Here is a 13,058-nt window from a genome sequence, read left to right on the forward strand (position 1 = left end):
AGATTGCACATTTATTTGTCTTTCCATTTAACTGAAAAATTTGTTCGCAATAAAACAAAAAATAAATAAAAACATGCTGGAGTTTGTGTGTGTGAGTGTATGTGTGAGAAGAGTGTGTGTGTGTGAGTGTGTGTCTGTGAGTGTGTGTATGTCTGTGAGTGTGTCTTTAGTGTGTGAGTGTATGTGAGTGCATGTGTGAGAAGAGAGTGTGTGTGTGTAAGTGTGAGAGTGTGTGTGAGAGAGAAGAGTGTGTGAGTGTGTGTAAGTGTGAGAGAAGAGTGTGTGAGTGTGTATTTGTGAGTGAGTGTATGTATGTATGAGTGCGAGTGTGTCTGATTGTGTGTGTGTGTCTGAATGTGAGTGTGTGTGTGTGTGTGTGTGTGTGTGTGTGTGTGTGTGCATGGTTGTGTTTAAGAGTTCCTGGTGTTGCTCTGCTCTGAGTGTCTCTTCAGTGAGAGCTAATATAAAGAGGTTCTGGGAAGGTCAGAAAACATTCACACACGTCCAGCTTTGTGGAGAGAGAGAGAGAGAGAGAGAGAGCTTTGTCTGAAACCATTCGAACCAATACTTTTTCTAATAATTTTTATTCTAATCCAATATAATTTCCTGTGTATCATTTTAAAAACATACAAAAAATGATTACAGAGATACTCACTTTCCACATCAAAGCAAAAAAAAGGTTTAATAGTGAGTAAAAAAGTAATACTGCAGTTTTAAATGCATCATACAAAAATAGGGAATGCCTATTACAATAAAATAATTATTTACAATAATGCATAATTCCAATTGGGTAGTAGAATTACAGCATTAATAAACCAACAAAATCAGTCTGAATGTCTTTTTAAAAATTTCCTGCAATAAGATACAAATAGACCACGTCATACTTGAGCATAGAGAAAATATTAAATCATGTGTTATTGATATACTGACACAGGTGTCATTGTCCAGTCTTCAGCTTCTGCACACGGAGGCTAAATCTCAATCACTAACAACAGTTGTGTGTCGATTAGAGGTGTGATGATGATCATACACTCCTGAACATCTACTGTACATACAGTAACATATTAAGATGATGCCACTGTTGTTGAGCTGGGTTCAGTCTCATGTTTCTGGAGATGCGATTACACACACACACACACACACTCACTCAGTGCTGGGAATGAGCCGGCCGGAGGATTGTGGAGGAGGCGTGTGTGTGAGTTATGTCTTGTGTAGAGTTATAGTGCAGGTTTCTCCTCAACAGCCTGTGGTGAAGCGGAGAGAAACAGCAGTGTGTGATTCCAGCGCATCATTTAAACATCAGCCATTTCACCAGATTATGAGCTGTGCTAGTGAAGAACTAGTGCGCCCCCTACAGTCTGAGTGCGGACACACACACACAACACACACACACACGGACACACACGGACACGGACACACACACGGACACACACGGACACGGACACACACACACACACACGGACACACACACACACACACACGGACACACACACACACACACGGACACACACACACACGGACACAAACACACACACACACACACACGGACACATACACACGGACACACACACACGGACACACACACGGACACACACACACGGACACACACACACGGACACACACACACACACACACACACACACACACACACACACACACACACACACACACACACACACAATCTCTCTCACACACACACACAATCTCTCTCTCTCTCTCTCTCTCTCTCTCTCACACACACACATACACACACACACACACACACACACACAATCTCTCTCACACACACACACAATCTCTCTCTCTCTCTCTCTCTCTCTCTCTCTCTCTCTCTCTCTCTCTCTCTCTCTCTCTCTCTCTCTCTCTCTCTCTCTCTCTCTCTCTCTCTTACACACACACACCTTTACCTGAAGGCTTGAAGGCCGTCAGCTGAACCACCTGAAACCAAACAGCCTGCTGGGATTTATTACGTCAAGTCCAGTTTATTTGTAAAGCTCTTTTTACTGTTCACATTGCTTTAAAGCAGCTTCACAAAAAATCATAATGTAATGTTATATCATAATATCATGCCTTATAGTTGTGTTTAGGAGATTAGAGATGGACGATTAGAGTCTCTTCTGCTCAACAAGCCGGCATTTATTAGATTAAAAATACAGTGAAATTGTGACATATATTATTTTATTTTAAAATAAATAGTTTTCTATGTGAATATATAGTAAAGTGTAATTTATTCCTGTGATAAAGCTGAATGTCCAGCATCATTCCTCCAGTCTTCAGTGTCACATGATCCTTCAGAAATCACTCTAATATGATGATCTGATGCTCAGTTATTATCAATTTATCAATGTTGAAAGCAGTTTTGCTGCTTCGTATTTTTGTGAAAACTGAGATACGTTTTATTTTTCTGGATTCTTTGATGATTAGAAAGTTCAAAACAATAGCATTTATTTGAAATAGAATCTTTTGCGATATTATACATATCTTTACTGTCACTTCTGCTCAATTTAATGCATCCTTGCTGAATAAAAGTATGAATGTTTTGGCAGTGTATCACAGTTTCCCCAAAAATATGAAGCAGCTCAACTGTTTTTGCAGCTTACCTGACGTTTGTGGGCTGGTTTTAATGGGAAATTCACAATTTTGTCCTCTTTAAAACATTCTAGAGGAAAGGACAGATGTTATATGCAAGTACACAGGCTTTTTAGCGCCTAAAAGTGGCAGTAACACGAGTCTCACACACCGTTCTTGAAGATGAGCGGGTTAGCGCTCGCGGGAGTCGAGCTCTCGCTGCTCTCGGGGCTGGAAAGAGTCGGCAGACTGTGTACCCATGATGCACTGGGGGACTTCTGCGAGGGCAAGAAGCTGATTGGCTGAGAGCAGTTCTGCAAGAGGAAATGACATCAAAAGTGAGTTGGATAACCGAGAAACGGGTCGTACGTGAATCAGCAAAAATAAGGTCTTACTGTAAATGACAAGGCTTTCCGCTTGTCCTGAATCCTCCTTATAGCGTTCCGCACCTGCGTCATCACACAACACTCAGATACAGTATTATGTTGCAATCGGAACACTGAAACATGACAACATGAGAGATGACGTCATACCTCACTGTTGTAAACCGCATACACCAGAAATATGTACAGGCCCTGGAATATGAAGAGAGTTAACGCTGCTCCATTATGGCAAAAATCATAAATATAATTATTGAGATCACAATTAGGCTAGAAACATCATGCATTTATTGAACTGTTAAATCTAACAGTGGATATCCTTAACTTTGACTATTTCAAATGAAAAAAATAGGTGATAATGTGTTCAACTATAATGAAAATAATGTCATAATGCATAAAATCTATAATACTGCGAAATCTAAGTGCTATATGCAAAATAATTCATTTTTCCTCTTGATTCTGGGGTATAATATGACATGGATATTATAACAGGGTTTTGTGAGATTCAGTCAATTACTTTAGGATTAAGCAAGAGAAAACAAAGTGTTTGAAATCATTTATATGTTAATTTTACTATAATAAACAGTAAATTACTTTGTTTTCTGATCCAATATAATAGCAAAATGCTGCAAATGCGGCACTCATCTATCTAGAAATACAAAATGTAAAATCTGTCGTGAAGTGACGTCTGTTTTTCTATTATATATTTAATAGAACATTTTCAGATATTTTAGATATCAACACATACACATTTTGTTTTTCCTAATTTTTCCTATTTTGTTATTTTCACTCGTTTGCGCTTGAATTATCACTAGTAGTTCTCAGTGTATGACAAGTTTTGGTATTAGCAAAATACTTTTACTTGCCGAAGTGTCTGCATAATCTTCCTTATTGACTGCGATTTGCTATTCATAATTCATAATGATGTCAGACTGAGCTGTAACCTATTAGGATGGAGTGAGTGTATTAAATTGCAGGTAACACTATAATAACTGCATGCTATGAATCATTAGTGAAGCATTAGTAAATAGTTAATTCATCATTTATAAAGCATTAAATGTATAAAGCAACATTAATAGACATTAGTAAGCAGTTCATAAATACAGCAATAAATGCTTAACTCTTGATGTGTAAGCATATCTCTAATGTATTTAATTGTATTTTCGTACGTTATTAACGATCAATTTATCATTTCTAAAATAAAGTATTACATTATTTACAAAGCAGTTATTTAGGAGTTGTCAGTGGTTCATAAGATCAGTTAGTAAGTGTAAGTAAATGAAACATTTATACATCTTATTATTTAGGCAGAGCAATAGTTACTCCGTGTGTTAATAAATACTGTAATTCATAATTAATTCAGGAAGTTATAAAACATGTAGTAGTTGTCAGTGAACCTCTAAAGTGAGCACTAGTTATGCCTCGCAAAGGAGATTTAAAGGCTCAGTTATCTTCTAAACAGAAAAAGGAAATGAATTATATTAATGTTGGGACAATGCTTTATAAATGATGAATTAACTATTTACTAATGCTTTACTAATGATTCATAGCATGCAGTTATGAAGTGTTACCAAATTTGCTAAATAGTTAAACATTCATCGATCAGTACTTCTTACTTTCAATGCTCAAGTACATAAAAAATTTGACTTAAGTCATATTTTATTAGAGCATCCATACTTTTACTTGATTTTACAAGTATTTGATTTGTTTACTTTATCCTCCACGGTCTAATCTTAGTACTTTAGCTGTTAGCATAGAATCAGCCATATATACTGTATATATATATATATATATTAGGGCTGTGAAACGATTAATCGCATCCAAAATAAAAGTTTGTGTTTACATAATACATGTGCGTGTACTGTGTTTAATTATTTTGTATATATAAATACACACATATGCATGTATATATTTAAGAGATATGTGCATACTGTATATATATATCAGAAGTGTGTTCTTGCTGTTCTCACAGACGTCTGCTACAGAAACACTCATGATAGATCTGCACGGCTAATTATATCAGAAGAGTTTCCTGCTCATGTGTCTCGTCCTCTCTGTGCGTCTCCCCCGTTCCCTCTATCGCTCTTCTGCCGCTTTTATCTTTTTCCCAGGCGCACACAGTAAATCTACATTAACAAGCTCTGGGAGGGAATTCAGCCCTCGTTCATTATAGACATGGGAGGAAGAAAGAGACAGAAAGTGCAAGAAAGCTACATGAAGCTGAAAGAGAGGAAGTTCATTTCAAATGTGTTGACGGATTTGAGCCCGATTAAGAGGAAGGCAAATACATCTGAACTCTCTCTCTCTCTCTCTCTCTCTCTCTCTCTCTCTCTCTCTCTCTCTCTCTCTCTCTCTCTCTCTCTCTCTCTCTCTCTCTCTCTCTCTCTCTCTCTCTCTCTCTCTCTCTCTCTCTATCTCTCTATCTCTCTCTCTCTCTCCCTCTCTCCCTCTCTCTGTCTCTCTCTCTACCTCTCTCTCTCTCTAAAAATCATTAACATAATTATTGGCAACACTTTACAGTAAGGTCCCATTTGCTAACATTAGTTAACATGAAATGACTACAGGGCAACTTTAATAAAAAATTGTTCTGTGTTAACAACTTTATCACTTAAAACTCATCTTTGATCCCCAAAATTACATATGTAATAGTTTTTTCCTTGAAAAAAAATGCCTTAAAATATCTTAAATGTAACTCGACACCCTTGCCTCATTTAGTATGCGCGGTCTATGAATATGCAAATGAGCCCCGCCTCCACTCACTCACTCAGCTCAGAGATCCACTGGTTGACGATCACACGTTGATCTGATTGGTTACAAGGTCGTTTGTGACGTCAGAAACACCAGCGATTTCAAACCGTGTTTTTGAGACTGTCTTTGGTTCACTGCAGTTTTAAGCAGAAAATACTCAGCAATGCTGTCGACTTATGAACTTACACATGGTTTGTCTTAAAGCATATTAAAAACACCACATAGACACATAAACAACATTAAACGCTGGATTTTCACCACAGGGGGGATTTAACTGACATCAACAAAGATTCATAATACTGGAACAAATGTATTGCTCATTGTTAGTTATTATTAGTTAATGCATTAACTAATGGGACCTTATTGTCAAGTGTTACCTATAATCACCATTATTTAACACGGTTACACAGACTTTGGAAACATCATGCATTTATTGAACTTTTAAATATTACTTTATTTTTAACAGTTGACTTCATTGAAATTAAAAGTTATATGCAAATAAAAATAAAAATAAAGTTACAAACAATGTTCTCGTTGCCGTGGGTTGATTCCCCCTATTTTTGGGCTAACTTTGATTGGTCATTGGGCTAGTTTTGTTGCGCAGACCTAGCAACCCTGATCCAGGGCAACGGCTGACTGTGTGATGAAGCCCATAGGATGCAGTTTAAATGCCAGTAAAATTCAAGAATTGAGGGCAAAAATGTATGGGTTTTGTCATATTTACATCACATGAAATAGTTTAGCAATATCACACAAGAGCAAAAGTGCTGTTTTTTCCCAAATATCTGCACAATTGCGAATGTGATATTGATTTTATACAAAAGTGGAATACACAAGAAGTTAATATTGTGTTATATTTAGACACAGTATTGTCAATATTGCTTGTTTTTGCTCAATTTCGCCAAAGAAAATAGTTCAAAACAAAGCCTCATGCAGCAGAACTGTTGTTGGTCTCCGAGCAAAACACAGCGGTTTCATTACTGAATGAATCTGCGGATAACGAATCAAGTGAGCCATTGATTCAATGACTCACTCATAAAGACCACTTGCTTTGTCCCTGAATGAATCAGCTATTTGAATGAATCAGTTAAGTGAATGATTCAATGACTCACTCATTAAGACCACTTGCTTTGTCCCTGAATGAATCAGCTATTTGAATGAATCAGTTAAGTGAATGATTCAATGACTCACTCATTAAGACCACTTGCTTTGCCCCTGAATGAATCAGCCATTTGAATGAATCGGTTCAGTAAATGATTCAATGACTCACTCATTAAGACCACTTGCTTTGTCCCTGAATGAATCAGCTATTTGAATGAATCAGTTAAGTGAATGATTCAATGACTCACTCATTAAGACCACTTGCTTTGTCCCTGAATGAATCAGCTATTTGAATGAATCAGTTAAGTGAATGATTCAATGACTCACTCATTAAGACCACTTGCTTTGCCCCTGAATGAATCAGCCATTTGAATGAATCGGTTCAGTAAATGATTCAATGACTCACTCATTAAGACCACTTGCTTTGTCCCTGAATGAATCAGCTATTTGAATGAATCAGTTAAGTGAATGATTCAATGACTCACTCATTAAGACCACTTGCTTTGCCCCTGAATGAATCAGCCATTTGAATGAATCGGTTCAGTAAATGATTCAATGACTCACTCATTAAGACCACTTGCTTTGTCCCTGAATGAATCAGCTATTTGAATGAATCAGTTAAGTGAATGATTCAATGACTCACTCATTAAGACCACTTGCTTTGTCCCTGAATGAATCAGCTATTTGAATGAATCAGTTAAGTGAATGATTCAATGACTCATTAAGACCACTTGCTTTGTCCCTGAATGAATCAGCTATTTGAATGAATCAGTTAAGTGAATGATTCAATGACTCACTCATTAAGACCACTTGCTTTGTTCCTGAATGAATCAGCTATTTGAATGAATCAGTTAAGTGAATGATTCAATGACTCACTCATTAAGACCATTTGCTTTGTCCCTGAATGAATCAGCCATTTGAATGAATCAGTTAAGTAAATGATTCAATGACTCACTCATTAAGACCACTTGCTTTGTTCCTGAATGAATCAGCCATTTGAATGAATCAGTTCAGTAAATGATTCAATGACTCACTCATTAAGACCACTTGCTTTGTCCCTGAATGAATCAGCCATTTGAATGAATCAGTTCAGTAAATGATTCAATGACTCACTCATTTAAACAGTGACTTGCCGTGGGTTTAGCTTCATATTTTTTTATAATTTAACTTTTCATTCATATTCATGCCACCTCTGAGCTGCGTCTGTGTAAATATACCCAAATATACATAATATCCTTAAAAGTTGATGTGTAATAAATAAATTATACGTCGAACCAAAATATTTCTTTCTAAATCTACTTTTTGAAACATCTATTCAATGCTTTCCCCATTTAACACAACAAAATTTATGTGGTAATTTATCAGCCAAAAATTGATGAGTGATTAATTCGATTGATAGATTTTGGCTGAGAAATCCCCATATGACCAATATAAACAAACATACATTACAAGCACATTACTGTAAAGGAAAGGGTTTTTAAAAACAAGACGTGGTCGAATGCGCCACAGTAATCGTATTAACTGAGAATAAAACTGAAACTGAAAATAAAATGTGATGAATCGGCCAGTTGAGTGAATAATTCAATGACTCGCTCATAAAGACCACTTGCTTTGTCCCCGAATGAAAAGCATTGAGTGTTGTTACCTGAAAGGCATTGAGCGTGATGAAGAGATAGGCCACCACATCAGACAGGTGTACCAGCACGCCACACAGCCAGGTCAGGCCTAAAACTGGTAACAAGATCAACACCGGCCGCGTCGCTGCCCTGCATGTGCACACACACACACACACACACACACACACACACACACACACATTACTGAATGCATCGGCTAGGCTGCACAGTTTTACACTCTCCTTCAAGGACACCTATAACTAGCTGATTATACAGACACTTTTCATTAATTTCCACTATTTGAGCGTAGGAAATATCTATAAAACAGGTGTCTGTTGATATTTGCATGGTATCTCTTCAAGTCCAGGTGGCTGATAGAAACAGAGGAGATACTGGTGGGCAGATGCTTCCTCTGTTATGAGCTCAACAAGATAAGAGGAAAGCTAGAAATGACTGGCGGATCCGTACTGCACTCTCTCTCTCACGCTCTCTAGGAAGTTGAAAAGTGTAAAGCAATCACCAGGTAAGATCCAGCGTGTGAAGTTTCGAATCAGAACTGGGCGTCAACATTTTGGCTCTGCGACGGGCACTGGCCACTGTAACCATAACAACCCGAAAAAGCACCACGGCGTTGACCTGAGAACAGAGAAACAACTAGTACCAGGAAGACCATCTTTCAACTTTAAAGGGATAGTTCACCCAAAAATCAAAATTACCCCATGATTTACTCACCCTCAAGCCATCCTAGGTGTATATGACATTCTTCTTTCAGACTAATACAGCCGGAGTTATATAAAAAAAATGTCCTGGCTCTTATGATGGATAAATGCACTTTTATCATGGATAGATGCACTTTTATCATGGATAGATGCACTTTTATGATGGATAGATGCACTTTTATGATGGATAGATGCACTTTTATGATGGATAGATGCACTTTTATCATGGATAGATGCACTTTTATCATGGATAGATGCGCTTTTATCATGGATAGATGCACTTTTATGATGGATAGATGCACTTTTATCATGGATAGATGCACTTTTATCATGGATTGATGCACTTTTATCATGGATAGATGCACTTTTATGATGGATAGATGCACTTTTATGATGGATAGATTCCACTTTTATCATGGATAGATGCACTTTTATCATGGATAGATGCACTTTTATCATGGATAGATGCACTTTTATCATGGATAGATGCACTTTTATGATGGATAGATGCACTTTTATCATGGATAGATGCACTTTTATGATGGATAGATGCACTTTTATCATGGATAGATGCACTTTTATCATGGATAGATGCACTTTTATGATGGATAGATGCACTTTTATCATGGATAGATGCACTTTTATCATGGATAGATGCACTTTTATGATGGATAGATGCACTTTTATGATGGATAGATGCACTTTTATGATGGATAGATGCACTTTTATCATGATGCACTTTTATCATGGATAGATGCACTTTTATGATGAATAGATGCACTTTTATCATGGATAGATGCACTTTTATCATGGATAGATGCACTTTTATCATGGATAGATGCACTTTTATCATGGATAGATGCACTTTTATGATGGATAGATGCACTTTTATCATGATGCACTTTTATCATGGATAGATGCACTTTTATCATGGATAGATGCACTTTTATCATGGATAGATGCACTTTTATCATGGATAGATGCACTTTTATCATGGATAGATGCACTTATGATGGATAGATGCACTTTTATGATGGATAGATGCAGTTTTATCATGGATAGATGCACTTTTGAGATGGATAGATGCACTTTTGAGATGGATAGATGCACTTTTATGGACTTCAAAACAGAAACAGCAATTCACTGCCATTATAAAGCTTGGAAGAGCCAGGACATTTTTTAATATAACTCTTGATTGTATTTGTCTGAAAGAAGAATGTCATCTACACCTAGGATAGCTTCAGGGTGAGTAAATCATGGGGTAATTTTCTTTTTTGTGTGAACTATTATGATACATTATATTCTTATTTTTGTCATTTGAGGTAAATTTGTAATAGTAGTGAAGATTTGTGGCAACAACTGTCATATTACAGTATATGTTGTCTAAGAACATTTTCCACCCTCATTGTAGTTGTTGTTTTTTTGCTTCTGTGCCTTTAAGAAGCTTGCATGCACTTGCAAAGCCTGTGTTACATGGGACAGTGTCACAAATGAGTATCCAGAAGTAAAGTATCTAAAAGCATATTAAAACCACCATATAGACATATAAAAAAACATTAAAAGCTGGATTTTCACCACAGGGGGACTTTAAAAAAATGAAACCTGCAAGTATGAATTGTTCACAATAAAATCTATAACATGCATTTCAAAAACAGACAGGGTGAATTTTAATTTCATGCTGACTTTAAAAATATCAGCACTGCATTCAATGTCCTCATACACTCAGAAGCAGATAAGAGCTTCACTTAATCTGAGACACACACTCTCACTCTGAAGAACTGCACACTTACGGACAAAACAAAGAGCACAGGCCCAGCAAAAGCCCAAATCACATTGGACTGGAGGTTCAGCCAGCAGTATTGCTGAGCTCTGTACTGGTCCAAAGTGGCCACCAAGGTTACAGCGACTATAACAACCGGCAGCCCTGAGGAAGACAGAGCAAATACACACACAATGCATGAGAGGAAGGTTAATCAAACACTACATGAACACACACACACACACGGACGGTTCTCTCAGTTCTCACCCCAGCCCAGCACATAGTAGAGCTTCATTCTCCTCTCCTCGCTGATGTTCACAGAGACCACTTTACTCCAGAGCAGCAAACCCTCCACCAGCATCCAGCAGAAAGACGAGAGGAAGAACAGATGGAGGAGGGCCGTCACCAGCCAACAGGCCTCCTGACCCACAGAAACACACACACACACACATGATTTAAGCCAAGAAACACGTCCATACCGCGTTCGAAACTGTAGTACATCACAAATATAAATAGGTACACTACCATTAAAGAGATTGTGTTGGTTAAATTTTCTTTAAATGAAAGAAGTCTGCGTTTATATGATACAAAATCAGTAATATTGTGAAATATTATTACAATTTAAAATAGCTGTTTTCTATGTGAATATATAGTAAAGTGTAATTTATTCCTGTGATCAAAACTGAATTTTCAGCATCATTACTCCAGTCTTCAGTGTCACATGATCCTTCAGAAATCACTCTGATTGGCTGATTTGAACATTTCTGATTATTATCAATGTTGAAAACAGTTGTGCTGCTTCAGATTTTTGTGGAAACTGATGCATTTTGTTCTTTGATGAATAGAAAGTTCAAAAGAACAGCATTTATTTGAAATAGAAATCCTTTGTGACACTTTAATACACAATACAATCAATTTTGATAAAATTGATAAGTATTAATCTCTTAACAGAAAAAGTAACGCCAGAGTTTGGATTGGTAATTTATGTATGCAATTTATCACTAAAGAAACCACTGTCTTGATTAAAAGTAGTGAAAGAGCTGTGAAATTAACACCTTCAGATATTTATGAAAACATTAAAAAATGTTGCATCCCTCAGGTCCTCTTTCCATATTTTACTTGCTGTTAGTTCAGCAAACTCACATGGACTTTTATTGTTCATGGTTTTCTTTATATATCATTTCAGAATAAGTGATCATTGAACTTAGATTTTCTAGGTCACATTCATGATAAAAAAAAATCTTTGGGATTGTATTTAAGATAATTTCCTCCAATTCAAGCAGGTAAAAAACTATATATTTCTCAACCTGATTTTCTGATGGTAGCGACAATTCAGTTATAGATCAGTTTTTAAACATTGTTTTAATGATCAATATTGGACACATCTTTTGCAGTTCTGTGGCCTGTTTGACTGAGTATGAAGTGTTGTGACACACGGTGAGATATGAATGTGATACACAGATATCGAAGGCAGACCTGGTTTCCCACAGCCCAGTCGCTGAAGATCAGAAGAAACTGAGCGACGGTCAGAGCCACGATCAGGTTCTTGTGCACCGTAGTCCGATCCGACTTGGGAACGCTAGAGGGAGACAGAGAGCCACAAATCTGTGAGACGCTGCATGTGAGAGAGAAAAGTTGCATGGTTCTTTTTTTGTGTAATCGTCATATAATTGAACATCTATAAATAACTCACCCAACAGCCACAAAGAGAATGAGTGTGAAGAGGAGACCACAGAGAGACACACCAGAGCCAATCAAACTGAGGATCTGCAGAGCCGTCTCATGTTCAACACTTCTCTACAACACACACACACACCGAACACACACACACACACACAGACACAGACACACGCACACACAAGAGCAGGGTATATGCAGGAATCTTGAAGTTAATTTTAATACTTTTTCAAGACCTTCTCAATATTTTTTAATACCTCACCGCCACTTCAAGCTGTAACCATTTACATCAGTGATACATTTAACTTAACAGTTTTAGTTTGTGATAAAGACTATAGACCACTCTGATAAAAAAATCAAAAAAATCAAATAGGCTGGGATAGTAAATCAAAGCAAAGTTTTTTTTTAATAAAAATGACTAAATTCACACACTTTTACAATGTTTTTGGGACTCAAACTGTTGGACAGCTAATTCAGAAAAAATACTTTC

At 37.0% G+C, this 13,058-nt stretch overlaps 1 protein-coding gene across 1 annotated transcript in view; it reads right to left on the reverse strand.

The window, feature by feature from the left end:
* Positions 1-1,887: 1,887 nt before the first annotated feature.
* adgrd2 (adhesion G protein-coupled receptor D2) overlaps positions 1,888-13,058 on the reverse strand; it is a 58,343-nt gene continuing 47,172 nt past the window's right edge. Inside the window, exons 18-28 of the mRNA XM_056246499.1 lie at positions 12,585-12,688; positions 12,368-12,470; positions 11,159-11,312; positions 10,923-11,056; positions 8,934-9,049; positions 8,443-8,563; positions 3,102-3,143; positions 2,964-3,017; positions 2,741-2,882; positions 2,601-2,659; positions 1,888-1,938 (exon numbers count right to left, since the gene is read on the reverse strand). Coding sequence (XP_056102474.1) covers positions 1,888-1,938; positions 2,601-2,659; positions 2,741-2,882; positions 2,964-3,017; positions 3,102-3,143; positions 8,443-8,563; positions 8,934-9,049; positions 10,923-11,056; positions 11,159-11,312; positions 12,368-12,470; positions 12,585-12,688 — 1,080 coding nt within the window. The remainder of the gene's footprint in view (positions 1,939-2,600; positions 2,660-2,740; positions 2,883-2,963; positions 3,018-3,101; positions 3,144-8,442; positions 8,564-8,933; positions 9,050-10,922; positions 11,057-11,158; positions 11,313-12,367; positions 12,471-12,584; positions 12,689-13,058) is intronic.

The sequence above is a fragment of the Rhinichthys klamathensis genome, unplaced genomic scaffold (genome assembly GCF_029890125.1).
Source record: "Rhinichthys klamathensis goyatoka isolate OS25496 unplaced genomic scaffold, OSU_Roscu_1.1 h1tg000040l_1, whole genome shotgun sequence".
Classification (NCBI taxonomy): domain Eukaryota; kingdom Metazoa; phylum Chordata; class Actinopteri; order Cypriniformes; family Leuciscidae; genus Rhinichthys; species Rhinichthys klamathensis.